The sequence below is a fragment of the Scleropages formosus genome, chromosome 11, assembly GCF_900964775.1.
Source record: "Scleropages formosus chromosome 11, fSclFor1.1, whole genome shotgun sequence".
NCBI lineage: Eukaryota > Metazoa > Chordata > Actinopteri > Osteoglossiformes > Osteoglossidae > Scleropages > Scleropages formosus.
Window position 1 is genome coordinate 327624 of NC_041816.1, and position 27354 is coordinate 354977.

Here is a 27354-nt window from a genome sequence, read left to right on the forward strand (position 1 = left end):
GCCCTCCTGTTGTGCTCCTCAGATATTTACTTCAATAAGCAATTGGAACAACTGAGGGCAACTTTCTTGGTCAATCCTGGTATTTTGTTTGCAAGGCAACAGCTCCATACACAATGTATTAGATGTATGCCCAAAGAAATTCAGTTTCTTTGTATATTGTGTAGTGTTGCTGTTCATTTGCATGTATTCATTTAGCTTAGAGTTTTCTCTAAAGCTGCAATGAGTTACCCATTTATACATCGGGGCAATATATAAATACTTTGAGACTCTCAGAGTATCAGGTGGATAGAGAGAATCTGTTAAAAGAACAGACTGATAAAGGTAGTGCTTTTGGAAGTGACTTGGATTCATTTTTAGCAGTCTTGGATATCTCTGCAGAGAGGTATTTTTTTATTTGTATTTAACTTTTTTGTCGCTTGTGTGCTTGAATATTGATGCTAGGTGTTTTAAAACAAAATTTGTAGCTGATGATGATTCCAGATGAGCAAAAAGATTTTACATAATAGGGGCACTCATTTGAATGACACCATTTCATTATTTGCATCCTTTTGCTTTAAACTGCATTGGTGTGTGTTCTTTCAAAATGTACAATTTTTCTCAGCCACTTCTCACTGGCCACCAGTTTGAAACGACTTTACAAAACTGAGTGTGCAGGTTACGTAGTTAAAATGACTAATATTTTCGAACTACATTGTTACCCAACCTTGCACAAATGTGTAGATGAGTTCAGCTTGAATTTTTATGCATGTGTACCTTTGCATATATTTGCAACTGAAATCAGTTGAGAGACATCAGCCAGTGGATGGAGTCCTTAGTGTTGAAAGTGCTTACCAGAACTGTGTCTGCTCTCACCTCTCTTACTCCCTCGCCAGTTTTTTGAATGGTCATGTAAAACAAATTAAGCTTCTGAAACCCTCTATTTAAAAAGGGTTGCTGTAGTAAAGAATCTTATTTGCGGATGTGCAGTTTTGTCACACAATCCCTTTGCTTATTTGCATTCAATCACAGGTGTGTGCACCTGTACAAGTTTACTTGATGTATGCTGGACTGTATGTGAGTAGAAGAAGCCCCAGTGGACAATACTAAATGACCACTGGTCACAGCTCCAAAGTCGTAGACCAAGTTATCCTATAATAACTGAGACAGCAACAGAATGTCTTTGCCCAGTCAGCAGGGTCCTGAGAGCTATCCACTGTCGAACCGAAGAGGAACAAGCGAGGTGCAGAATAATGAGCCTCCTGGTGTGTTTCATGAGCTCCTCACTGTTGAGGGCCTTCTCATGGTCACTTTTGTCTCCTCTGTTCCATATTAAAGACCTTGTTACCTGTGGACTTGAATTCATGTTGTGAAATTCATTCATGTTAATTTCAATTTAAAAGCCCTGATTAACATAGTCTTTATGCGTCACATAGTTTAATTGTGAGTTCTTTTCAGTGTCATACTGTTGTAAAATTACAGCGGAAAAAAATCTTCACGAGATGGTGTCAAATTCAAGCCCATAAACATGTCCCCTGAGGAAGATAAGCACCTCTCATTTATTTGTGCAAATGATGCATTTCCTGGAATGTTAACCATATCCGATAAGTTTTCTGGCTTTATCAAACACAGACCAAAGTCTCTTACAAGATACAATGGAGTAAACCAGTTTGTGTTCTAAATAATTCCGTTTTATGGGCCAGTGTAAAGGTTCTTTTAAACTGACCTTATCAAATGAGTCATATGGTTTTATTTTTTTTTTTTTTTTTTTTTTACCATAACAACATATTACACCCTGACACAAGGCTCAGAAGTGACAGTACTGTTTTTCTCGGAATGTCAGAATAATTCATAAGGACAATTTGAAATACTGTATGAGACAGTTCTGGGGCATATTATCTAATTTTATATTGTACTGTATTGAAATTAAGCCTGGTTTTTGCTCTTAAAAGCAGTGCTGTCAGCCACCCACCCTCCACCACATTTACACTGGGTCCATTTGTAAAATGACTGACATGTTACTAAACCAGTCAGTGCTTAGCAACCGTCACCAGGCAGCACTTCCTCTGGAAATCTCTGGCAAAGTACCACTTTGTAAAGAGAGCAACTGCATTGCACAAGTATATTAGAATAAAAATGGACAGAAGGCTTGTGGATTTTATTAATCCTGACTGTGATCTTGTTAAGAATTGACCCTTTTAAAGCATAAGCTTTCTGCTTTCAGTTTCACAGCAAGCTTTTCAAATAACTGCGGGTTAATCTATCAAGGGGAACAGCCTTAAAAATAACAGCATATGTCAAATATGGACAAACAGCACAACAATGGTTGTAAATTAAAGCTCGCTGAAAGTGGTAAACGAACACTTAGGATAGTTGTTAAATGCCATAAAAGTTTAGCCTCACAAATAACTACAGAATTGACTCAACACCTCTCTGACTCAGTTTCAACAAAAATATACATTTTGAGCTCAACAAAGCTGGAATTTATGCCATTTGGAAACAACTTATATCCATGACCAACACCCAAAGACTCGCAGCTTCTTGTAAGGAGCAGAAAACCTGGACCCCTGACCAGTGGGAAAAAGTAATGTGGTCAAGTGAGTAATCTTTCACACTATTTCCTGTGTCCAGATGGGTTTTTGTTTGGAGAAAGCCAAAGGATGCCTTTAACCCACAGTGTTTGTTGCCAGCTGTTTAACATGGTGGGGGATCTGTAATGGTATAGGTAGTCATTTCGTAGGAGTCATTAGGTCTGATGATTGCTCTTCATGTTCATATAACAGGCCAAGGAAAATGAGGCCATTTTATAGGACCAGGTGCATCCTGTGGTGCAAACACTATTCTCTCATGGTGTTCCCATATACCGTTTAACCCTACACATCACATGAAGTTCACTAATACCCAATACAACCCAAATGATAAAGACATAAGTAATTAGTCATTTGCAGGTTACTTAACTTGAAGTGCAGACGAAAACTGCACATCAGCTTGGAGCCTGAGGTATTACATGGAGGTGGAGGATGACAGAGAGGCAGCACTTTACTGAGATGTTCAAAACTGGTCGATGTAGAAGGCGCATAATTTAAAATGCTGTGTCAGCCAAAAAATTTGTCAAAAATGTTTACTTGAAAATTCTTACGTTGGGCACCAAATTTAAAGGAGTAATTGTTTATGAATGGTGAGTAGTGAGTCCCCTTTTGGACTTGAAACTTCGGAAACTCAGACCCTTTCCTCATTAGCTTGGTTTTTTTTAACCACTGCATTGCCTCCTTACAACGAAAAACAACCTGGCTCCAATCAGCAACATGTAGACTCAGGCTTGTTGTTCTATGTTGGCTTATTGTATTTTCTCCTGTCCTTCATTAATAAGATCGAAATGTTGCCCTTGAAGAGCAACCCTTTTTAAGGCACTTTTTGAGAAAACAGCTTCAGGTTTCTCAAACTGTTTGCTTTTGTTGCCATATATGTGGGATAGGCGGTAAGTTCTGGTTGCCGTGTAACACATTAAATGTAATGGTATAATAGCTGTATCAGAACCACAGCAGTGTCACACAATGGCCAATCTTAGAACATATTTAGCACATAAGAGTGTGAACTTGTGAACTATGTTTCTCTCTTTCTCTCATGCATACACGCACAGAAAGAACATAACACACTGATTTTCAACCCAAAACTGTGGAAAAAATGACACAGTAAACATTCACAGCACATCTGGATTTACTTTTATTTGTTTAGAATGATGAGTGCATGTTTGCAGAAAGTGACATTTGTATTTGTCTTTTGGATTTCATATAGTTATTTTTTTAATGGCTTTGGAGAGTTTTATGAGGATTCCTAGGTAAAACATCTTCATTCTAGTGTCGTAGGGAAAGGTCAATTTTGTGAGCCAATGCTGAATCACTTCCTTTGTCTTGGAAAGTTCTCTGCCTTTCTCATCCTGATGAGATGTTGTGCCCATCCTTCTCTCCTCTTTTATGATAAATTCTTCCATTGCTCCTCATTGTACACGCTAGTGTTCCTGTCCTTCTGGTTCTGTGGTATCAGAGCTCTTCCAGCACAGACCCTGCTGTGGGCTATAGTTCACACTCACACACTGTGCCACTAACACACTCCAGCTGCAGTGTGTTCCCTTGTGCCCAACCCACAGATATTGTATAGCACATTCTTTCTGCTTGATTTAATCCCCCTGGCCCCCCTCCTGGCACTGACTACAGGAGGCTTATAGCATTGAAAAAGGTGTGGCCAGAGGGAAGTAAAAATGGGCCAGAGGGTTCTATTTGCTGTTGGCAGATGAGCTGGTTAAGAAGCTCTGTGTGTTGTTATTTGAAACCCCAGAGCAAGTGCACACCTTTAAACCCTCTGCGCAGCGAGTCGTAGAAACAAATCAGACAGCAGGACTGCGCAGCTCTATTGCAGCTATATTTAGCTGCGGTGCCATGGAGGCAGCGGAGAATCCCGCAGCATACATTGTTTTCTCTCGGATTAGTTTTGTATTGTGCATGTTGACCGGGTGTTGGGGGCTGGAAGGATGTTGTGCTGTCGTGACAGTAGACTCTGATGTTAGTGCAGCATTTGCGTCGGTTTTAATTGGCCTGGCTCGGAACATTTTCCTGCAAGTTAAAAACCGCTCCTTAAATTAAGAAGCACAGATTAGTTTATGAGTTTTTGAATTTCAGCGATATCTTGTAGGCAAAAGATAGCTATATTGTTTGGCCAATTAATCAGTATGTTGGGTTTGCATGATGCTTGTTTGTGTGCATCTGTGGTGTATTCAGCACACCTCTCTTTCATTCCTATAATAGCTGCTCTCCTTTTTGTAGATTTAGGTAGGGTTTGACATGTCTGTGAGCGCTGTCCTTTCTGATCTTTGCTCTGGGAAGACAAAAGTCCTGTTTAAAAAGATTGGACAGTTTAATCCCATGCTATTTTGGCGTCACTGATTGGGCTCCGCCTTTCCCAGGAGAGCTGGAAAATTGGGGAGCAGGGGAGGTGATGCTCTTGCTGTTTTTCCACTTCGCTGAGGTTTTTAGGTTGTTTCAGTACAATTGTTAGGTGATGCATGCAGTCTGAAGGAGCAATCCTGTACCCATGCAGCAGATGGACATGCTCTTGCCATTTCTTTGCTGTTATCACAGTTCTGTCTGCCACCCACATGCACGCACACACAAACAATCCAGAGCATTTAAATAAGCACCTGGCAGTTGGCAATACACATCCCTGTGGTCAGAGTTGTCTTTTTTCCATTGAGTGATTGCCCTTCAACACAACACACACAAAGTTTCTGAGTATATTACATCTCCTGGAGCCAGGCTGGCCAGAAACACAGGTGTCTACATTTCAAACACAATTTTATACAAAGAAATGCTCTACTTTTCTGTTCATCGGTATTAGAGCTGCAGGAGATTGTAGTGTCTGAAATGACACGAGTAAATACTGCAGTTGTGTTTCTTTTCCATCTGCACACTATTGTTTAAGTTGCATATTCATAACTTTGGAAGACCTGCTAAGAGGTTTGGAAGAAACACTTGTGTTTCTGTGATCTTTACTTGAAAGTGTGCCTTTGGGGGGTGTTCAGATATTCACTACTGTACTGTCTTTGTAACCAGACATCTATCCTTCTATTTCCAGCCTCAGATAACAGCCAGCGGTTTCAAGAAACATGTTTTGCTTTTGCATTAACACCCCATCAAGTACAGCAGATCAGCAGCTCAATGTAAGTCTCCCATTTTCATTGTGGATGGACATCTATGTGTTGTTACTCATTTAACCCATGATTTAAGGAGGAAGGACCAGTATAGAATACAGCTAGCATTATTTCAGTGTAGTTTCTTAGTCACTTCAGTTTGCATTTTTGAAATCTGTCAGTAGTGTTTCATAAAAGCACTGATTGAACTGTGTGTCCTCATGTACACAGGGACATCTCTGGGACCAAATGTGATTTCACTGTCCAAGTCCAGCTAAGGTATGTTTCCCCTGCTTCTTTGCCCCTCATCACCTTGTAGAGGTCTCATACTGCAGGACTGTGGTTTCTAAAATCTCCAGCTGTCTGTGAACATACATCCTTCAGCATACAAATGGTTCTGATAGCCCTCAGCTCATTTCAGTAGCATTTTGAGTTTAGCTAAACATTTCTTTCAAAAATTCGCTTAACGAACTCTCAGTAGATTTTACCCGTTGCAAAAGCAAATCTCTGTAGGTTAGGTTGGATAAGAAGGTGCCAGAGAAATAATGGAACTAATTCATGTTATCTTGCCTAAACTAAGTTATTTTTTGGTGAACACTTTGTGAAAATGCTTCTGGGGACCTGCCTCCCTGTTGCACAAATGATGTTTAACAGTTGGCCTGTTCTCTGCCAGATTTTGTTTGTCAGAAACGAGCTGTCCTCAGGAAGACCATTTTCCTCCCAATCTGTGTGTGAAAGTGAACGGGAAGCCCTGCAGCCTCCCGGTAAGTGGCTTGGCGTGGCTCAGCCTTGGTCTGTTGTAGCTTTATTCATCACACCTTACAGTGACCTACTGTGGCCATGGGCTCAACACGACACAGCTTTGTATAGCTTTCTGTCTAGGATCCATTTCAGGTAGTGCTCATTAATGTGCAATAAATAGCGTTCAGTAGAGAGTTATTATTGATTAGTTATGTTGGTGTAAAAATAAGTGGGCAAATATGTTCTACTAAAAAAAAAAAAAAAAGTTGTGTGATCCAATATTGTTCTTTACAGGGGCAATTCCAGTCACACACAGCAGTACTTTTTGTAATTTCGTGTTCCTTTCTTTTAATATTATTGGTACGGTGGTCCCCCCCATCTTCGGTTTCGCTTTCCGCGGTTTTAGTTCCCCGCGGCGGAAAATATTCAATGGAAAATTCCAAAAATAAACAATACATAAGTTTTAAATTGTGCGCCGTTCTGCGTAGCGTCATGAAATCTCACGCCGTCCTGCCTCGGACATGAATCATCCCTTTGTCCAGTGTGTCCACTCTGTATCCACTACCCACACTTCAGTCACTTAGTAGCTGTCTCAGTTATCATATTGACGGTTGCGATATTTCAGTGCTTGTGTTCAAGTAACCCTTTATTTTAAAATAAACTTAATTCAAAAAATAATACTTATGAGGACCTGGGCATTGGTGCTTAGTTTTCTTTCTTCTTCTGTATAGGAAAAAACATAATATATATAGGGTTTGGTATCCCTGGTTTCAGGCATCCACTGGGTGTCTTGGAACATATCCCCTGTGGATAAGGGGAACTACTGTAATGGGGTGATACAATGTTAGGATATTTTTTTCTCTGACTTCTGCTGTTTTTCTCCTCTGCCCAGATACTATTTGTTCTTAATATCTGAATTTCTTTCTTCCCTCCAGGGATATCTTCCTCCAACCAAAAATGGTGTAGAGCCAAAGCGACCCAGCCGACCCATTAATATTACCTCACTGGTCAGATTGTCCACAACAGTACCCAATACCATCGTTGTATCATGGACTTCTGAAATTGGAAGGGTAAAGGAGCTCATGGACATCTGTTTGTTTCAGTTAAATGTTAACTATGAAAATGGCATGGAATGATATAGTCAAAGGTGTTTTGCAAGTATGAAGTAATCAAAATTCTTATGATTCTGAAATTTTAAATTGGTATGCATTTATCTATTAGCCTCTCGTTGAACTAATCTTACAGATAAAGTTGCTAATCATACAAAGGTGTAGGAAAGTCAGTTAGGTTTGAGATTTATTTTGGAACAGGCAAATATATCTCCTACGACTAGATATCATATTTTCTTTCCCTGAAAAAATTGTCTCCCTGCACCAGAAGAGTATGAATGCTTTGTGATAGCAGATTACCTTCTGTAGGCCTTTTATTTATTACTGCTAGGCATGTCTAAACAAGGCTCGGGCATACCTTTGCTGTGAAATCTGTGCATTGTGGCTCTTGACCACATCAAAACCTGAACAGACAAATTTATGCAGTTTGTGCCCATGGCATGCTGTAGTTCAATGTTTTAAAGCTGCCAGGGTCTCTGTTCTGATCTCCTGAATTTAGGGGAAGAGTGAGTCAAAGGCAGTGACGCTGTTCCCGCATTGCCGCAGTCACACAAGGAGCTATTGTTCACCTGTGGAGAACAGCAGTGACTTTGCGTTGTGTGTTTATGTGTGCGTGCATTTCATGTCTCTCTCTTCAGAGCTACTCCATGGCTGTGTATTTGGTGAAGCAGCAATCTTCCACTGTGCTGCTGCAGAGGCTGAGGGCCAAGGGCATCCGCAACCCAGACCACTCAAGGGCCCTCAGTAAGTGTGCTGGTACAGTTCTTTTAGTTGGATGGGTGTGTGTACTGCTGGAGGTGAGAGGATTGCTTTCTTGAATTGGGCCTCCTCTTTTAGTTTCCAGAGGAAGTACAACAAATATGGAGCAATGCAGGCCCAACTCATGTTTCCATTTGAGACCCACTTGAAGCTGCATAGTCTTTGTGTGTATGTGAAACTTGATGTGATCGGGGTGTTTTCAACATGTGGCCCCTGCACAGAGAGGGCTAAGGGATACTGGAATAAAGGATCCAGAGTAGGGGTACAAAAAAAAAGTTGTCACATAAAACTAGAAAAATCCGCTATGTGTACTATTCACCTCACAAATTGTTGCACTTTTAAAGTGTTGTCTACTTACATGAGTCTTTTTATTTTTAGATTTTTCATTGTGCTCCTGTAATAGATCAAATTAATGTGAATATGTTACATGTTATGACCCTCACCAGGGTCAGTGGTTTCTGATGGGTGGATGTTATATGATGCCATACATGTCATAGTAGGCAAAGTAAGATGTTTAAAATTAGGGAAAATTCCACTATCCTTATAAACTCTTTGACATCACAATAGAAATTGGGTTCTCAGTTCTGTTTTCTGACACCCTTCTGCTCACTTTCTGAAGTGAATGGTAGTGTACTGTGTCAGGTTGTATGCACATAGAGGGTGTTGGTGTACATGTAGCAGTGTCTCATAAATGCCTCATGGTTGTCTTGCCCCCCTCTCTGTAGTCAAAGAAAAGCTGACAGCAGACCCTGACAGTGAAATCGCCACCACAAGTCTACGCGTCTCTCTGCTCTGCCCGGTACGTAACGCTCAACATATTTTTTACTTCATGATGTACCGTTCATCTTGTGAGTAGGAAGTTCATCTGGGCCAAACACCAGATGCACATGCTCTCATCTTCTGTGGGTTTAACTTCAATGGACAGATGATTAAATATCCATCCGTGGCAGCTGCTGGCAGCCCGTGCACCAGTGAGTGCCAGGTCTGTGACAAGGATTTTCCATGGTGGCAGCCTCTGGCGCACTCGTACAATTGGCAAAGGCCCCTGGGACCTAATTGGTGAGCTCGTTGTGAGGACATTTAGCAACACGATGCGTTTAGTTGGAAGCCCAGTTAATCCAAACTGTTGAATTGTTTCTGGCATGTTTTGTATGTAAACTGTGGATTGGAAATAATCACACAGTGTTCAGTGAAGCTGGTATGTCAAGTATAACTACTTAAGTATTACTTAAGTGGCTCGGATAATGGAGCTGAAAGATGCTTTAGGAAACAAAATTGAACTTTTTGGCTGTGAGGGCAGGTGCTAAACTATTCAGTTGAGGTTGGATTGGTTTGCTTACTAACAGTTGGAATGAGAGCTGTGCCAGGAGCTTGGTGCAACAAGACCCGTTGCTTGATTCATTGTGACTTACTCCTTGGCTGCAGTTGTGTGTAGCCACTGCTTAGAGCGAGGCTTGTCTGCAGTGTTGGGAGGCAGATTTGAGGGGGACAGAAAATCCACAGGTGTGGCTGAATGCCGTGACCACGTGTGGTATGCAGCCGGGAGGGGGCTTGCCCAGCGCTTCCTGTTTTCAGGCTTGTATAAACAACAATGTGGAGCCTTCGCTCTCTGTCCAAGCCTTCTGGGGCTCCTGGTCTTATGGTTGCCATGGCAACCCTTTTCATTGGCATTCCACAAGCTCAGCCCCTGGTTTCAGCACTGACTTTGTTCCTTATTAACTTTTTTGGCAATTTGAGTGACAGCAATTTCTGTCAAACAAGAAAAGGCTTGTAAAAGTGTACATTTAGCTTTAGTTTCTGTTATCTAAAAATATTTTTCTTTTTCTGTAAATAAATCATTATTAATAAGAAATGAGACTTGAACACCAGGTTTCCAAAAAATTTTTTGTGACATTTCAAAAAATTGTTAGAAAAAGTATTTTGGATGATGGTTGTTTTTTACATAGTCTTTTACATATGCACGTTTACTTTTTATAGATTTTAGTTCGGGTTTTAACACACTTCAACCCCAGCTACTAATTAGGAGGCTGACGCAGTTAAAAGTGAATCCCTTTGCATTAAGTGGTTTTATTCGTTTTTAACAAATCGAACACAAGTCAGGGTCAACAATTCTTATTCTGAGGTGAAAACTACTAATACGGGGGCCCTGCAAGGTTGTGTTAGCTCACCCATTTTATTTACATTATACGCTGAGTGTGTTACTAGTCAGGATAATACCTTTTTCATCAAATTTTCTGATGATACAGCAATATTGAGTTTATTGAACAGGAACACCACACCTTTGCAGTACTTTCCTGAAGTTGCCAGGTTTGTGGGGTGGTGTGACAATAATTCCTTGATTTTAAATGAAATGAAGACTGTTGAAATGATCTTCAACCCCAGATCTGTTGGGGATCATAGCCCTGTAATAATACATGGTAATATTTTTGAACAGGTTTCTTCATATAAATACTTGAGTGTTTATATAGATAATTTGTATGTTGGTCTTCTCACATAAACAGTCTGTGTTCTAGATTGCAGCAGAGATTACATTTTTTGCAAAGGTTAAAAGTATTTGGGGTAAACCAGAAGATTCTGTTTGTTTTATCAGTCTGTTTTTGAGAGCTTGATAAGATATGGTATAACAGCATGGTATGGAAACTTGACTGTCCAATCAAAATCGAAACTTGCACGTCTAGTACATACTGCTCTAAAAATTATAGGGTGGGAAGAGAAACGACCCATACAGGAGTTGTACGAGACATCTATTTTAAAACAAGCTAAAAAAAAAAATTCCTTTTGGTGACACACACATTCTCCATGAGAATTTTAACATGTTACCCTCAGGGAGACGATTTAGGATTCTGATGTGTAAATCAAATTGTTTTAAAAATTCTTTTGTGCCAACTGGAGTTAAATTATTGAATAGAGAATTCCAAAACTGAGATTTTAGATTGGTATACAGCAAGTTTTTAATATATTTTGACTGTTGCTTTATTTCTTATTTCTTGTATGTTATGGTATGTATTGTTTCATGTGAGTCCAATGTTGTGCACTGGCCGTGTCGTGGTTGTCCAAGACAAATTTCCCAGAAATGGGACAATAAAGTATATTCTATTCTCTTCTATTGTGAACTATATTGTGTGGTATAAGTGGTGTACAATAAAGTCTGTACAAGACATTAACATGACATCAAAAATATCCGGGAAAAGGTGAATCAGAAATCATCCAGGAAAATGAAAGCTGGAAAGATATCGTGCCTTGGCTTAAAGTGGAATTTTTATGTTTTTTTTTTTTTTTTTTAAAAAAAAATCGTTTTGCACCATTAAGGCTAGTTGTTTTAATACTGTGGATGTTTTCCTGTTACTACTGATGGAAACAGTATATTTCTTCTCTTAAGTAGCAGTAGTAACACTATATCACATGGAATTATACTTAATCTGTCTTTTTGTGTGTTTGTCTATGCACTTGTTCTTCTTTTCTCCACCCTTGATGTCCAACTCCATGCTTGTGTGCTGGTTGGCGGTTTTGACAGTTGGGAAAAATGCGGCTGATGATTCCATGCCGCGCCATCACCTGCTCCCACCTGCAGTGCTTTGATGCCACACTCTACATCCAGATGAACGAGAAGAAACCCACTTGGGTGTGTCCCGTCTGTGATAAGAAGGCCCCTTATGAACACCTCATTATTGATGGGTATGTGGCACACTTGTGTGTGATCTAAGCCTTTGTCTCCACAGTCCGAGTACATGCAAGTACAGAAAGCTGTTTTATGTCTAGGGACAGACATAAATTAAATTACTCTTCATCATTTCAGTCATAGACTTACATGAGTTAGCCGACAGTGTCATTGCACTGTAGTGAGGAGAGTGATTTTGAGCAGAGGGAAGTGCTTTTATGATTTAGAAAAGTAGTGACTTATCAGTGAGTTTGGTGATTTTTATCATCTGCCCAGGTTATTCATGGAGATCCTGAACAGCTGCGTGGACTGTGATGAAATCCAGTTTAAAGAGGATGGGAGCTGGGCCCCCATGAGGTCGAAGAAAGAGGTGCAGGAGGTGTCTGCGTCCTACAATGGCCTGGAAGGTGCGCTGCTGTGGCAAGTGCCATGCTTCTGTTCTGTGTGGACCTCTGCAATGCTTCCTGTCCTACAGGGTTTAAATATAAAACCCCTAAATGTGGACTTATATGGTAAATGGAAAATGGTATAAGTGTCAGGGTGACTTGGGAATGCTGTCGGTACTGCAGTCTTTATTATGGACACTATGATTCAGCACAGTTCATTTCTACAGCGATCTAGCACTTGATGAATGTCATTGTTACAATTTCAAAGGTTGTCTAGGGCTGTAGAGGGGTGTAACACAGTTTTTCTACCAGTTTATGAATTATGAATTGACAAGACAAAAAATAGTGTGCACAAAAAGGAGTGTTTAATGTTCTTTTAAAAGAGAAAAGAATCAAAGTGTACAAAATAGAGCCAAAAAATAAACTTTAGAAAGGTTAACAGAATGCAGAAGGTGCTCAAAAAACAAAGAAAATGCCTAACTACCCCTAACTCTTGTAGACAAGCCACTTTCTAACTCTAGCCTGGAAACAAATAGAGGTCAAATCCCAAAACAAAGTCCACCACCTTCCTATCTATACTACTTTTATATTATCTAAAGAAAGAAAACAAACAGCCAACCAAGCAGGTGTACCAGCAGTATAGAAGTGATACAGAGAAAGAACCAAAAATACCAACAAGAAGGTTACAGAAAGACCAATAGCATTATCAAAATCACACTAGAACAGGTTTGTTAATCTACAAGCAAGCTCTCCAGGGACCTCTGGGAAGTTTGTTTTTAACCTGTGGGAACTCCTGCCTTTCCGGTCCAACGAATCCCATCCATCACATCTTGATTGACATTGGTGGACAGGTGTAACTCCAAATCCACGTCAGGGGGAAGGGAAAACCAAAAAAAAATGGAAAAACAAAGTGGAGACCCCCTGTGGATGTAACATTATTCAGAGGATAAAATATGGCCAGTCACACATTGCCTGTAGTGTGAATGTGTGTTAAAATGCTCTGTTTTATGGATGGAAAATTGTAAGCTTAACATAGCGTTATTGGCTTTGTAAGTCGGTTAAGTACCAGGGGTTAACACTTCCGAATTGTGTCTGTGATGCCTGTCAATGCTGTACTCTGATCATCACTGGACAAATGGTTCTTCATAATGGATAGGTGGGTTTGTCCAGTAAACCATTCAAACATCTTTGAGTGGTTACATTTGTGTTTTTCACACAGATACGTGCCTGTACTCATAGGTTTGCATTTCTTGTATCCGTACCTAATTTTTGGTTACATTTTCTCTATGAGTATAAGGACCCTCTTGACTCATGTTCTTTGCTGTAGGGGCTTGTCGGACAGTTGTTCCTGAGCACAGAAACAGCTCCTCCCACAGCAGCAGCAGCAAGAAGGTGGAGGTGATTGACCTGACGCTGGACAGCTCCTCAGAAGACGACGAAGACGACGAGCCACCGCCAAAGAGGACCTGCCCCTCTATGTCCCCTGCTTCTCCCCCCATGAACAAGGGGTGGGCCTAAATTTTTACTCACTATATTTGAGAGTTCTTTTGACAAATTTTCATGTGTTGTCTATTCTGTTGTGTGTTTTACAACCATCCTTGGTCCCCATCTGCAGGGTGCTGAATCTCCACCCCCAGGCATCACCGGTGGCACGCACACCCAGCATGCCCCCTGTAGACACCAACTACATCCCTCCACCACCACCATTACATCCCATCCAGGACTACCGGCACTACTACCACACACCCAATGACCTGTCAGGTAGTGCTCCATGGCATGCCTTCTCTCTGACTGCCAGTTTTCAGCACCAGATGTAATGACCAGATTTATCTTTTTATGGTCCCACTTTATTAGGCAAGTAAAACATAAAGAAACCTTATAAATGCTGAAGCTAATTTTTAAAAACCATTTTTTATTCACGTTATCCTTTATTTATGTTTTCTTGTTCTGATTACATTTAACACACTTTTGACTACATTAACATTTCTTGTTTTTTTATAGATCTAAATTTCTTCTCCTTCTTACAAGGTGATAATCATCAGGTATGTCTCGTGACAAGAATTTGATTGATGGTAGTACAGTTCTTTGTTGTCACGTATTTGATGCGGGTTTAAAAAACCTTATTGCCTTGTCTCTGTTCAGATTAATTCTTTTAAGAATACATGCCTTTTGACATACAGTGGGTATTTAACCTTACACAAGTCATCAAGATAGGCTCATGCAAGTTGTCTCGATTTCTTACTTATAGTCATAGTTCATAGTTGTAGCTCACTAAACCTTATAGAGTAATGTAGACCTGCTATGAAGGCTTTTTGTACATTGACGGCACGTAGTGGAGGGATAGTCCTACTAAATGAGACTGCTGACTCTGCAGTGACTCATGACCTTTTGAAGGAATGCACAAAACGTATTGTTTCTTTGTATATTTCAGGCTCTGTGGGCAAAACGGCTTCCCCTAACCTGCTTTGCTGGGCTTTAATTAGGCTGGATAAACAGTGCAATTTTGGTGCATGTGTCACTGGCCTCTACTTTTCCTCTGCAGCATTACAACATGGTGATGGCGGCCGCAGCAGCTGCCTCTGCTTCTGAAGACCATGACCTCCTGCTGAACCGCTTCCTGCCCTACGGCTCCTCTCAGATGTTTCTGGAGCAGCCAGGCACACCAGCGGGCAGCACACTGGCCCCAGCCAACGGTGGAAGCAGCAGTGGCAGCAGCAGCAGCCTGGTGTCCTCCAGCAGCCTCCGCGACAGCCATGCCCACCCTGTTGCCTCCAGGGCTAGTGCTGAGGCAGCGGCCGCTGCCGCTATCTACGGCTCCATCCCGGATGTCATCTCGCTGGACTGAACTCATTAGCCGGCACGTGCACACAAAATAAACTCAGACTCAGTTGAAACAAAGAAGATTTAAAAAAGAAGTAAGGTCTTTTTTAAAACAAAAAAAAAAAAAAAAAACAGAAAGGAATGATGCTGTGTACAGAGAACAAAATATATTTTCAGTTTTACTTTTGTATATAAACTTAGGACTTTGCCTGTCCAGTGACTTCAGTTGATATTTTTTCGTGGATACTGAAGATTTTTTCACAGCTATACATTTGTTGTCCCTTGATTATATTATAGCTTTTGTATTTCATTTTATTTTATTTTGTTGTTCCACAGCAATGGCATTATTCTCCTCCGTGGTGTTATGTTAGGCCAATCACTCTTCTATTTCAAATCATTGTAGTAATATTTCTTCAACAAGAGAATTACAACTCAGTGGTTGACAGTGTTTTATTATTCATATGTGCTGATCATTTTATAATGCTTTTAAGTTATGTAAGATATATTAACTGTTTAAAAGCATTCCCTTTGCCTTTTCAGGATGTAGCTACAGGGGGTGCACAAATGGATAAAGTATGACATGTTTTCTCTTCTACCAGCTGGACTCTTCTAACTTTCCTGCCTAACTGCTCATGCTTTCATGTAATTTAATTTAATGAGAAATCTATGCTTTTTTTCTTTAGATCAAAATAATTAAGTATACTGTAGTTGTAGCAGTTTTGCTCTTTTCAACCACTTCATTTTCATTTGCACAATGCCAAAAATGAACCCTCAAAAGAAAAAATATTAAGACTTATTGTAGTGCTGTCCTCTTTGTTTTTGGTGGCAATATTAGCTGGGTCATACAGGAAGCTGAAGTAGGAAGAGTGGCACAGCACCCTTGTTTTAAACACGTATCCCTCATTTGACTTACTGGTGTGCTTTGCATTTCACATTGATACCGGGTTGACTCTGGATTGACTCTTAGCGGGAAAGTTGTCTCTAAACTTGTGTGTTATGAGAATTTCCTTTGTCCTGTGAACCACATCCTGGTTGAGAGTGGCGCCTAACAGAATTTTCTGGACTGATTGGAACATTTCGACCTCTGGGTGAACACGGGTGGTAATTGTGTAGTTGAGAGTAACGTATGATGAGGTTTTATTGGCTTTGTATACGTTCAGTATCTACTGCATCCATTAAATGGTCAGTAAAGCATCTGTGAGATCGGTGAGTATTTTCACTGACAAAGCGCTTAAAGCACTGGGACAACCACAGTGACCATGACAGACTATAGCACTTTGAGCTTCTGAAGTCCACACGTAAGCATGGTCCCGTGAGCAGAGCGTAGGCTGCTGGGTATATAAATGCCTTGCGAGTGTCAACCTAGACAGCAGGATGTGGGATTGCGTTTCCAGTGGACTGATTTAGTTATTCTGTTTGTTTTTTTTTTTTTTTTTTTTCCTTTTTTTAAAAAATAAAAAATAAAAAAAAAAACCACCCCTGCTGGGGAAATGATTGGTTGCTGTTGTGGTTGAACCCAGAGAATCACAGACGGCTGTTCCCTGACCATTAACTGACTCACTGTTTATGGCTGGTGACATGCTCAGTGACAGCTGGTCTAAAGACAGTGGTCTTGGGCCCAAACATGTTTTGTTGCACCACAGCAAGAAAACACGCCACAATTCCTTGTGATGACATTTTGATTAATCTAGTTTTTTTATATGTTGCATTACTCAAGATACATGTTATTCTTCCTGTTAAAAAATAACGGATTGCTCAGTGCTCATACCATGTATGAATCTACATCAGTTTTGTCCTTCAACCATGCAAAGATATTATAATCACGATTGTCTCAATGATGTCCAACCACGCATAGTCTGTTTTCATTTTGAGTACAGATTGAAAGTAATATTCTATCAAATATGAAGCCTGAATTTCTATAGTGCAAATAAGAAATTATGGAATTCATGCCCCTTACCATATAGTCAAGGTAACCTGGGGTACCCGTTTCTGTTTTTTCTGCTCCGTGAAAGTTGCTGCAATACTTCTGCAATGTCAGAGTCTCAAGGTCTTAGAAATAGTCCTAATGATGCACAGCTCTCTGCCCTAATTAGGTTCCTGACTTAGGAAATTGCCTGTGACAGCCTTTTCTAATCAGCCTCTCGGTGTCAAGTCCTGATTAGTGCAGTTAGCGAATAAGTCGAAAGCTAGTCAACTTTACACAAGATCTGTTTTCCTCCTTTGTTTCGCTCAATGGAAAGTTCTTGTCACTCTTCCCAGTGTAATGTTATTTTCCATTTTCCCCTCTATAAAATATAATCAGTATTTTATTTATTGTCTAATGTATTTTTACATTTGTGATTAATTTTCATGGATGTATTACTGTTACAACCTGATATTTTTGTTTGTAATTACACAATACTATTTAAGAATCTATGGTTTAGTCACCTATGTACTGAAACAAGCATCTTTGTTTTTCCCTGTTAGTCTCACTCATGCAGAACAATATATGTAATACATGGGAGTTGTTAGCCTTGCAGCTGTGTGTTTCTGCTTGTTATTTCAAGTTAAATAATTATGTTGAATATAAACTGTTAAAGGGTAAGGGAAAAGAAGTTGTGCATCTGCGACTGCGTGTACACAGGCCTTGTCACAAACTGGTAAAGTACAGGAATTGTCATAGATCTCTTCCAGAAGATCGTAGTACAGCTCTATCAAAGGAAGTGAGAGCAGACACTGAATGTTCCCCATTTTAAAAACCGACAAGCAGCGACAAAGAATGCATGATTCTTCAATAATCATGTTTAACCATTGAGTTTGTTTCCCTTGGCAATTGATACTTTTAATTATGCATTGCTTATCCAAGCGTGTTTTACATAGCATCTTTGCATATTATAATCAGTTGATTAATTGGGTCAGTCTAGTTTGAGCCTGAAAATTCCTCTTCATAACCCCAGTGCCCCTGCTATTGCCACTGGAACAGGTACATTGTACAGCTGCAACACCTTTGTGCTGTTGCTCAATCTCCTCTTATTTGTGGCACTGCACTTCCGCTAGATTTGGTTTCAGCCAGAACCTCTGGTACAAGACATTCTAACATATTCTTGAAGAGACACCGGAGACATCAAACTTTCGAAACATGAGTTTTTAAGATATCTACATTGATCAAGTTACAGTGAAGTTTATTGTGGTGTCTTAAAGACTAACAAAGGGAAAATGTAAGATTTGTTGTATTCCTGGAAAGTAACTGGCAGTAGGGCAGAGGTTGCTCCAGTGATATTTTTTCATTTTTTGTGGTATACAGTACACCAGAGATTAATTTGTTTTCAAACAAAAATACATCAGTAAGTGGACAGGTGATTTAGTCCAACCTGCAAAAGTTTCTCTAAAGTCAGTTAACATCTGAGCTCACTGCCTTAAATTTGCCATTTCTGTTTCCTTGTGGCATGTCAAACAAGAAAAAATGGCTTTTTAAAAGAAGACGATGGGGGTGGGAGATGTATAGTAGACCAATGTCAGTTTGTATAAAGTACCAAGTGGAAAAAATATTTATTACATGCATTGGAAGAAATTGTTTACCTATTGAATGTTACCTGTTTATGTAGAGAAGTTTAGATGTAATAAAACGCATTCAGCTAACTACATTTTTTATGTCTTTATTTTTCTGATAGTCAAGCATTAATACACGAATTTCTTTGGACACAAGTCGTGTATGTGTTTGCTAAATGGGTTTTTTGCGTGGTTCATCTGGAAATAGGCATTGTTTGTGTTTGGAGTGGGGTTATTATAAATGATTTGTTGCTGTAATAGTCAAATCTGCAGTATGTCCCCTTGCCAAACAAAAATTTTGCTTGTTTTTGTAAATAAAAGGCCTATCGCAATCCTGCACAAGTGCACTTTTTCCTGCAGCTGATAGCTTCTCTCTCTAGTACAGGAAACCATCTGGATCCTGAGTTTTGGAGAAGAAAGTGAAGAAACACTGATGAAAGGTATTCTTGGTTATTCTGTGAATTTTTTTGTATGTTCAAACTGGCTGACTATACAGTGACACGTTGAAATGCTGAGAAGTGTTTGTAAAATTTTGTGTTAACACAAATGAGAGCATTGAGAAAGGTAAGTCTATGCCCAATAACTATATAATTAATCAGAGAAGGCTGACAATCAGGTGTTTGAATTTTTGTTTCTTCCATAACCTTCATCCCCGTCATCAGAAAATGTTAAAAGAGAAAACTCATCGTTGATTCGAAAGGGTATAAAATATTCTTGTATCTGACTGACATGGATAAGGGACGGATCTCAATATAGCAGCTTTTTTTTCTTTTTTTGAACTATGTATGGTTTTAAGTGCTTCTGTATTGTATCTTGAAAATGCTCCGGGCATTCCCCGCAGTAATAGGATTCAGTTATGTTGTGATGAGGTAAAAATATCAAGCTAAGCAAAAGCAATATATGATTAGCAGAGGAATTCCTGCTGCAAAAGGTGCGTAGTCAAAGTCAAGCCCTGTGGTGAAAGCAGCGTTATTGGGAGCAGGCCGAGATCCCTTACCGAATGCCCCTGTGCCGGTGTTGGGTCTTGACCTGACGACTGCTACAAAACTAACTTAGACTAACATTTGTGTCCTCGGTAGATAAAGGTCTCTTTTCAAGGCTTATCATCACACACACACACACACACACATTTTCAGAACCGCCTGTCCCATACGGGGTCACGGGGAACCGGAGCCTACCCGGGAACACAGGGGCGTAAGGCCAGAGGGGGAGGGAACACACCCAGGACGGGACGCCAGTCCGTCGCAAGGCACCCCAAGCGGGACTCAAACCCCAGACCCACTGGACAGCAGGACTGTGGTCCAACCCACTGCGCCACCGCACCCCCTGGCTTATCATCACTATGATGGAAATCATGATTCTTGTCCGAGGGGGAAAATCACAACATTTTTTTTTTAATGCAAATTGTGAAGTAGCTAATATAAGTTTGTACTTCACCTGGACTGAGGTATGCCTATGACACATTCTTTGTCAGTCATATGTTCACGAGTACTGGCTCATTTTAGTGTAGATTGTCACAAAATCAGTGTGGAAGGGGGGGCTGCGCGTTCCCCGACTGTGTACTCTACCCACAGTGATCAGTAGGGGGCAGTACATTCCCTACGCAAACAGCAAGTTGTCACTGTGGGAAGGTGCTCGCAGCCTGGGTGAGGGCTGGGGGAGCGGGGACGCGGGGAACGTGGGACCTACAAAAAAATTCGAGAGAAGATATTACAATGTGGGCTGAAAGTCGGTTTTATAAGTTCGTATTGCAAACCTGGCTGTAGGTTTCCTCCTTGGATCGAGGCGTCATATTCATAATAATGTGGGTGGTTATGTTTTAACGTATTCTCATTTGTCAAAGGTTTCTCAAACAACCCGAGAATTCTGCATCCTCCTGTGACCTGTGCCATTCAGCTGTTAAACGCGATTAACAGCACTAAAGTTGGTTGTGCATTTCAGCAATGATTCACAATGTTTTGTAACCTGAAGCTGATTTTGGACTCCCATCCCCGATACTGTTTCAGCACCCTAGATCCCAAAATGTGTACATATCGAATATAAATCCATTTAATAAAGGCACAGACTGGGAGGGGTGGGCAGCGCGCTCGAAGGCAAGAGCTGTCGGCAAACTCACAGTGGGCGGGTACCGGCGGCTCGGACACGAGGACCCATTGCCGCGAGTTCAATGTCAATCAAACTAATCTGACCAATCGGTGCGGTGTGGAGGCGGAGTCTCCGAAAGCGCACTTCACTTAAAGTAGCTCGCAGTAGAAGCGCTCCAGCGCACAGGCGTGCGTGGGGGTGCGCGGGAAGTTAGTCACGGAGGGAGGGCAATATTTTACGTGCAATTCGAAAAACTTTACATTTCGAAGAAGAAAGTAGCAGTACAACTACAAGATACAACTGTAAATGTAAACCTTATATTATTAGGCTACATACTCTGCTACTTGACAAGCCGCGAGTCTTAGGGGCGCGAGGCCAGCAGCAGTGATGGGTGATGATGATGTTCTAAACCAGAGTGGCGCTCGGACCCCCAACAGGTCTCTGAGCCACAACGACAGATTCCTCAAGCTGGAGGACATCGAGGTGAGCGCGGACGGCAGCCCGGTGCTCAGGATCATCATCTCCATCGTGTACTCGGTGGTGTGCGTCGTGGGTCTGGTGGGGAACCTGCTCGTCCTCTTCCTCATGAAGGTGAAGCAGGGCGTGAAGAGGTCCTCCATCAACCTGTTCGTGCTCAACCTGGCCGTGACCGACTTCCAGTTCGTGCTCACCCTGCCCTTCTGGGCGGCGGACACGGCTCTGGACTTCAGCTGGCCCTTCGGAGACGCCATGTGCCGCATCGTGCTCTCCGTGACCGTGATGAACATGTACGCCAGCGTCTTCTTCCTCACGGCCATGAGCGTCACCCGCTACCGCTCCGTGGCTTCGGCTCTGGAGGAGCGCGCCTCGGGGACGCGCTGCTCGGCCCCGTGGGTGAGCGCGCTGCTCTGGCTGTCGGCCAGCGCGGCCACGGCGCCCACCTTCACCTTCTCCAGCGTGGTGAGCGTGGCCGGGGAGAAGCTGTGTCTCCTGCGGTTCCCCGAGGGCCAGCGCTGGCTCGCCCTCTACCACGTGCAGAAGATCGTGGTGGCCTTCGTGGTTCCCATGGTGATCGTGTCCGTGTGTTACCTGCGGCTCTTGCGCTTCATCCGCCGGAGGAGCAGCATGATGAGGAAGAAGGAGCCGAGACGCGGCTCCTCCAGCAGCAGCAGGGTGACCAGGTCCAGGGTGACCAGGTCCGTCACCGTGGTGGTGCTCTCCTTCTTCCTCTGCTGGATGCCGAACCACGCCATCACGCTCTGGGGGGTTCTGGTCAAGTTCAACGTGGTTCGGTGGGACAAGTCCTACTACATGATCCACACGTACGTGTTCCCCGTGTCCGTGTGTCTGGCCCACGTGAACAGCTGCCTCAACCCGGTGCTCTACTGTCTCATGAGAAGAGAGTTCAGGGCGAAAATTGTGGGCTTCTTGTTCCTTTTCAGTTGCAGAGATCAAAATAAAGAAACGCACCGCATCCGTTCCCCGCAGTGATGGAATCGAGGAAGGTCTCCTCCTGGTTGTCCGTGGCGTGGCTCTGTCTGTGTGTTCAATGAACAGTTCATCTGTGTCAGTTGCTGAAATGATCATGTGCCGCATGCAGTGACGTGAAAAACACGGTGCTGTACCGCCCTTTACACTCCGCTCAACTGCGTTCCCAAACAGTCACACCAAAGTAACTTTCGCATATGACTTCCAGTGTGAAGTGGGCATTTCACGCAACATTGTAATTTTTTCAGCAAAAAGGTGAAGCTCTGTGGATGCGCATTGATTGCGCACAGTTTCGTCCGCAACACGGTGGTCAGAAAAGAGTTTGTTAAATGTGAATATATGCAACAACAGCTGTGCTTATGTGAGCCAAATGCACTGAGGAAATTAAAGAAAACGCTGGAAAAATACAAATACCATTTCACATAACATAGTTTGAGTCCACATTGCTATCAACATATTCAGAAATTAGAAATTGCAGCTCATCTGTTTGTTTTCTGGACAATGCACATAATCTGTTCTTAAATATGTTGCTGCTCTTTGACTGTCATTTCTGTTTTTTCCAGAAAAAAAAAAAACTCAATACAATTGAAAACCACTATATCTATTCAGTGTTCAAGTTATATAAATTAAATACTTTATTTCAGGCAATGCAGGAGTTTTGAGATGATTTTGGTCACATTTTATATTCCAGTTGTAATGTATGGATTACTGTTTGATTCTGTTTTTCTTGTCTGCATGTATCAGTTTTTCCATCAATATCTGGATATTTTTTTTTTAAATGTTTTCATTTTCTTTGTTTTTATCTTAAAAGCATTCAGCTGTTACATTTTTTTCTAGCAATGTTGTACATAATTCAGTTCCATTTATTTGTTTGTATTTTGTCCCCCTTAAACTGATGTTAACAAAGATTCTCATATTTAATACAAATAATAAAACATGTTTCTGAATATGCCAATTTCACTGCAAAGTCAAAACAACATGTAAATTGTTGAGATATCATAAAGGTGTACCTGCCCACTCCATACCAAGATGTGGCTGTATGAAGATCCTAGATTATTGAATTTCTGAGGCTAGATTTCTGTCAGTATGTAACTGATTCCAGAGGAAGGAACTACATACTAACATAATAGTTAGTAGTAGTCAAATACTAAATGTGGGTGTTACTGTAAAAAGAATATGCAAAAATAACAAGGACAGGAAAAAAGGACATAAACATGTGTGGTCACATAGAGCCACCACTTGCTCCCACAATCCCATCCCTTAACCTCTTTTACATGGCATTTCCATGCAATTTATCACTTTTATCTCCAAGCTCATCAACCCCCCACTCTTCTCTGGTTGCTCCCCTCTGCCTTCAAAACTGCCCTCAACTCACTGATGTTTAAGAAACCCTCTCAAGATCCAGATTCAGTATAGTACTACAGGCCAGTATCTGTCCTCCTCCTTCTGTGTAAAACTCTGGACAACTTGTGACCAGATGTTTGTATTCCTCACCCACAACGATCTCCTTGATGCTTATTAGTCTGTATTCAAAGCTGGCCGTTCCACTGAAACTGGCCTCCTTGCACTATCGAAGGCTCTCCGGTTGGCTTGAGCAGCTTCCCTCTCCTTGGTCCTCATCCTCTTCAGTCTGTCTGCAGCAGTTGACACTGTCAGCTACCAGATTCGACTCTCCTGTCTTGGACAGCCTGGCATCAGAGGAACAGCACTGAAAGGTAAATGAGTCATAGCTATCAGGTAGATCCTACCAAGTGGTCTGGCATGGCTCCTGGTCATCCCCTCAGCCTCTCTCAACTGGTTTTCCACAGGGCTCGGTATTGGGCCCTCAGTTCTTTTCCATCTACACCTCTTCCCTCAGCCCTGTTATTATCTCCCACGACCACTGATGTACCGATGATACCCAGCTCTCCCTTTCCTTTCCTTTCGGAGCAACAGATGTTTCCTCATGCATTGCCGCTTGCCTCTTGGACACCTCTGCTTGGATGTCTGACCACCACCTGCAGCTCTTTAAAACTGAGATCCTTCACCTACAACTCTATGCAACTTGTGTTTCAGGCCATGGTGATATCCTGCCTGGGCTATTGCAACTCTCTCCTGTCTGGCCTTGTGGCCTCTGCCATCAGACCTCTCCAGCTGATACAGAATGCCGCTACACAAGTTGTATTTGACCTACCGAAACGTTTTCACATGTCCTCCCCCCTCGTCTCTCTCCGCTGGCTTCCTGTAGCTGCCCACGTCAAAATCAAGACTCTGGTTACGACATATAAAACCATCAACGGATCTGCTCCCTGATATCTCGTCAACCCTATCGCCGCTACATCCCAGCCAGACCGATACGCTCCTCTACCTCTGAATGCTTGATATTCCCATGTGCTATGTCCACAAAGGTTTTCAGTTCTTGTTCTGTGGTAGAAGGACCTCTCTCTCTTAGAATTGCAGAATCTCTCTCTACATTTAAGAAAGGTCTCAAAACTCACCTGTTTCAGATCACTTCTCCCCTGAGCTCGATAAACGCGTAATTGTGTGTTATCTGTTTAGTAATTTAAAAAAGACCTACACGGAGCTACTCGTGTAATGTACACTGGTTTCTATGGTGCTAAGAGACAAATTAACTGAATTCACAAATCTCGTGTATGCATCCAAATTTCTTCGTTTGTTGGCGTAATGCACTTTCTGTATTTTTCTCTGAGATGTACATCACATTGGAGAAAAGCGTCTGCTAAATGAATAAATTTACATGTAAATGAACATATTTATTTGGCACAAAGCCAAACGGGAATCCTATGTTAATTCAAAGACAGAAGATTCAGACTAACCTTCTTCACCCAGTCAGAAAAAGAAATTAAAGACCAGTCTTCCATAAACTTAACAGCCTGTAGTCTTTAATTCCTCTCTAAACAAAAGTACTGGCGTGGCAGCAAACCTTATCTGGTGTGACAAAATTAAATACAAACAAGAAAAATACAACATGAAGGCTGTTGTCAGGGTGCATCCAAACAATTGTGTTGGTTCCATCAGATAGAGATGAATCAGCAGCAGTTATGGTGAATATTACACACATAGAGGATTTGTCAGTCTGCCGACCATCAGTAGGAGCTGGAGAACTGAGAAAGAAATTGCCAGCACGTAGCTTTAGCAGGGATCTACGTATGCAAGAAAGTGTACGCAGTGTGTATTCCAGTGATGCTATTCAATCAAATCTCCCTCTGAACTGATCGGACCTCCCTCTGATGCATTCATGTGCAACAAACAGTTTTACACGCAGTGTGACTGTGATTCAGACTTTATCTTGGCAAACACAAGACAATAAAACAGGGTACAGCGTGCACAGAATGTGAGTTGCTGGGCATGTACAATCGACAAGTTAAATATTAGTTTTCATGTTCAAAATTTTTACTCTTTGTGTTTATCCGCTAGTGTCTTTACTAACTCGAGGTAAAGTTGCTCAACTACAGTATAGTAATACATGGAAACTGTGAGGCAACAAGCAAGCATTCAGTCACAATTGTCTAATACCTGCCTTAGCCATTAATTCATTAATATCCAGTCTCCAAGTGTGAAAGCAGTAGGGAAGAATGGCTGAACTGACTTCCCCACCATTTATGATGCAGAGGTCAGTGTGAAGTCAACTTTAGACCAACTCATTACTACTGTATCAGTACTTAGATTTACATTTATTCCTTTAGCAGATGCTGTTCTCCAAAGCAACGTACATCTCAGAGAAAATACAAATTTGTGCATTACATTAGGAGGAAGAGACATAGTTGCCGACATGTGATTCTCAAGTAAACCTGATTACTGGTTACTTTCCACCTGATGCACCGATGTACTTGGTTGCAAGGTTATAGATACTTCCTTCAGAAACCAAGCAATTGCGCCCTTCACTCAGAGGGTGTCAGCCAAACTGTGTATAAAGTCCACGGAGTATAAACTGCCAGATTAATTTAATATGGAGCGGGGAATTTTACAATGTTGCTGGAGGCCATCATACTAATACAAACAGAGAAGACCTAGGATGGCTCTTTATTTTATTTCATGACTGCAGGGACAGTTCCCAGTTACTTAGCCTATTGTTCAACAAGAACATTCTTTACAGTTCACAAGCTGAACATATTGATGAAGTATTTTTTTAAATGTAAATCTCTTTGTGAGTCAAGCAAATAATAAATACAAAGTAACACACTGTATAATAAGGATTGCAGCAAAGAACTAATTGCAGAATTATGATTATGGTATGGGCAGCTCAGTGGTGTAGCAGGTAACACTGTTGCCTGCCAACACCTAGCCTGTTCACGATTTGAACTGGGCTCAGTCTGTGGGGTGTTTCTCTGGGTTTCCTGCAGGTGCTCTGGTTTCCTGTCACAGTCCAAAGACACGTGTTTCAGATAAACTGGCAACTCTAAATTGTCTGTATTGTGTAACCAACCGTGTGTGGTTCCTCTGTGACGGACTGGAATCCAGTCTAGGGTGCACCCTGCTCAGGCTTGTGTCCCGTGCTTCTGGGAGAGGGTCCAACCCACTGCAACCTGGATTTGTGGAAATGGAAATGATTGCTGAGAGTGAGTGAACAGCAAAAATATTTGTAACAAATCGTATCCAAGTTTATGCTAAACAGCTTAAAGATGTGGAAAACATCATTTATCCACCCTAACCAAGTCTTTTATTATACATTCGTTGGTTGCGTATTTTCATACCTTTGGAGCCCATACTGGTAATTGAAATGGGGCAATGAAATTGGTGTGCTGAAATTTCTGTATGTTGAAACTAAGCTAAAAATGGGAGAAAATGGTGATAAAATGGTTTTATTCAAGAGAGAAAAAAAGTGATTTTAAAACCAGTCCTTACAGTGATGTGGAAAAAGAAAGATCACCCTTCTCACTTCTATGGCTTTACATATGGGCACCCACAACCAACATCCAGCCCTAACTAAGTCTTAGCAGTAGATAAATCTTTCCTCGGGTTACAAATGAAACAACGGATTTCACAGTTATTGAAGAGTCTACCAAGTGAACATGCAGAGGACTAAAAAAGTAAGAGTACCCTCAGTTCAGAAGGCAATTAGAAGGTAATCAACTGCTGCTAATCCATTGCACACAATTAGTTGGTCAGGAAACCCTGGTCAGTGTCGTAGGGACTGCTCAA

At 41.5% G+C, this 27354-nt stretch overlaps 2 protein-coding genes across 2 annotated transcripts in view; both read left to right on the forward strand.

Annotated features, from left to right (window-relative positions):
* The window catches only part of pias1b (protein inhibitor of activated STAT, 1b), a 34778-nt gene extending 19564 nt beyond the window's left edge, over positions 1-15214 (forward strand). Inside the window, exons 3-14 of the mRNA XM_029256521.1 lie at positions 5605-5689; positions 5891-5938; positions 6333-6423; positions 7336-7470; positions 8148-8253; positions 8994-9067; positions 11783-11943; positions 12203-12333; positions 13640-13820; positions 13928-14073; positions 14314-14354; positions 14855-15214. Of these exons, the coding sequence (XP_029112354.1) occupies positions 5605-5689; positions 5891-5938; positions 6333-6423; positions 7336-7470; positions 8148-8253; positions 8994-9067; positions 11783-11943; positions 12203-12333; positions 13640-13820; positions 13928-14073; positions 14314-14354; positions 14855-15157 (1502 nt within the window). The 3' untranslated portion in view covers positions 15158-15214. The remainder of the gene's footprint in view (positions 1-5604; positions 5690-5890; positions 5939-6332; positions 6424-7335; positions 7471-8147; positions 8254-8993; positions 9068-11782; positions 11944-12202; positions 12334-13639; positions 13821-13927; positions 14074-14313; positions 14355-14854) is intronic.
* A 5722-nt stretch (positions 15215-20936) lies between these two features.
* On the forward strand, positions 20937-22684 carry LOC108934539 (relaxin-3 receptor 1-like). The gene has a single exon (XM_029256353.1). The coding sequence runs from the start codon at positions 21133-21135 to the stop codon at positions 22213-22215; it is 1083 nt and encodes a 360-aa protein (XP_029112186.1). The 5' UTR covers positions 20937-21132; the 3' UTR covers positions 22216-22684.
* The last annotated feature ends 4670 nt before the right edge of the window (positions 22685-27354 follow it).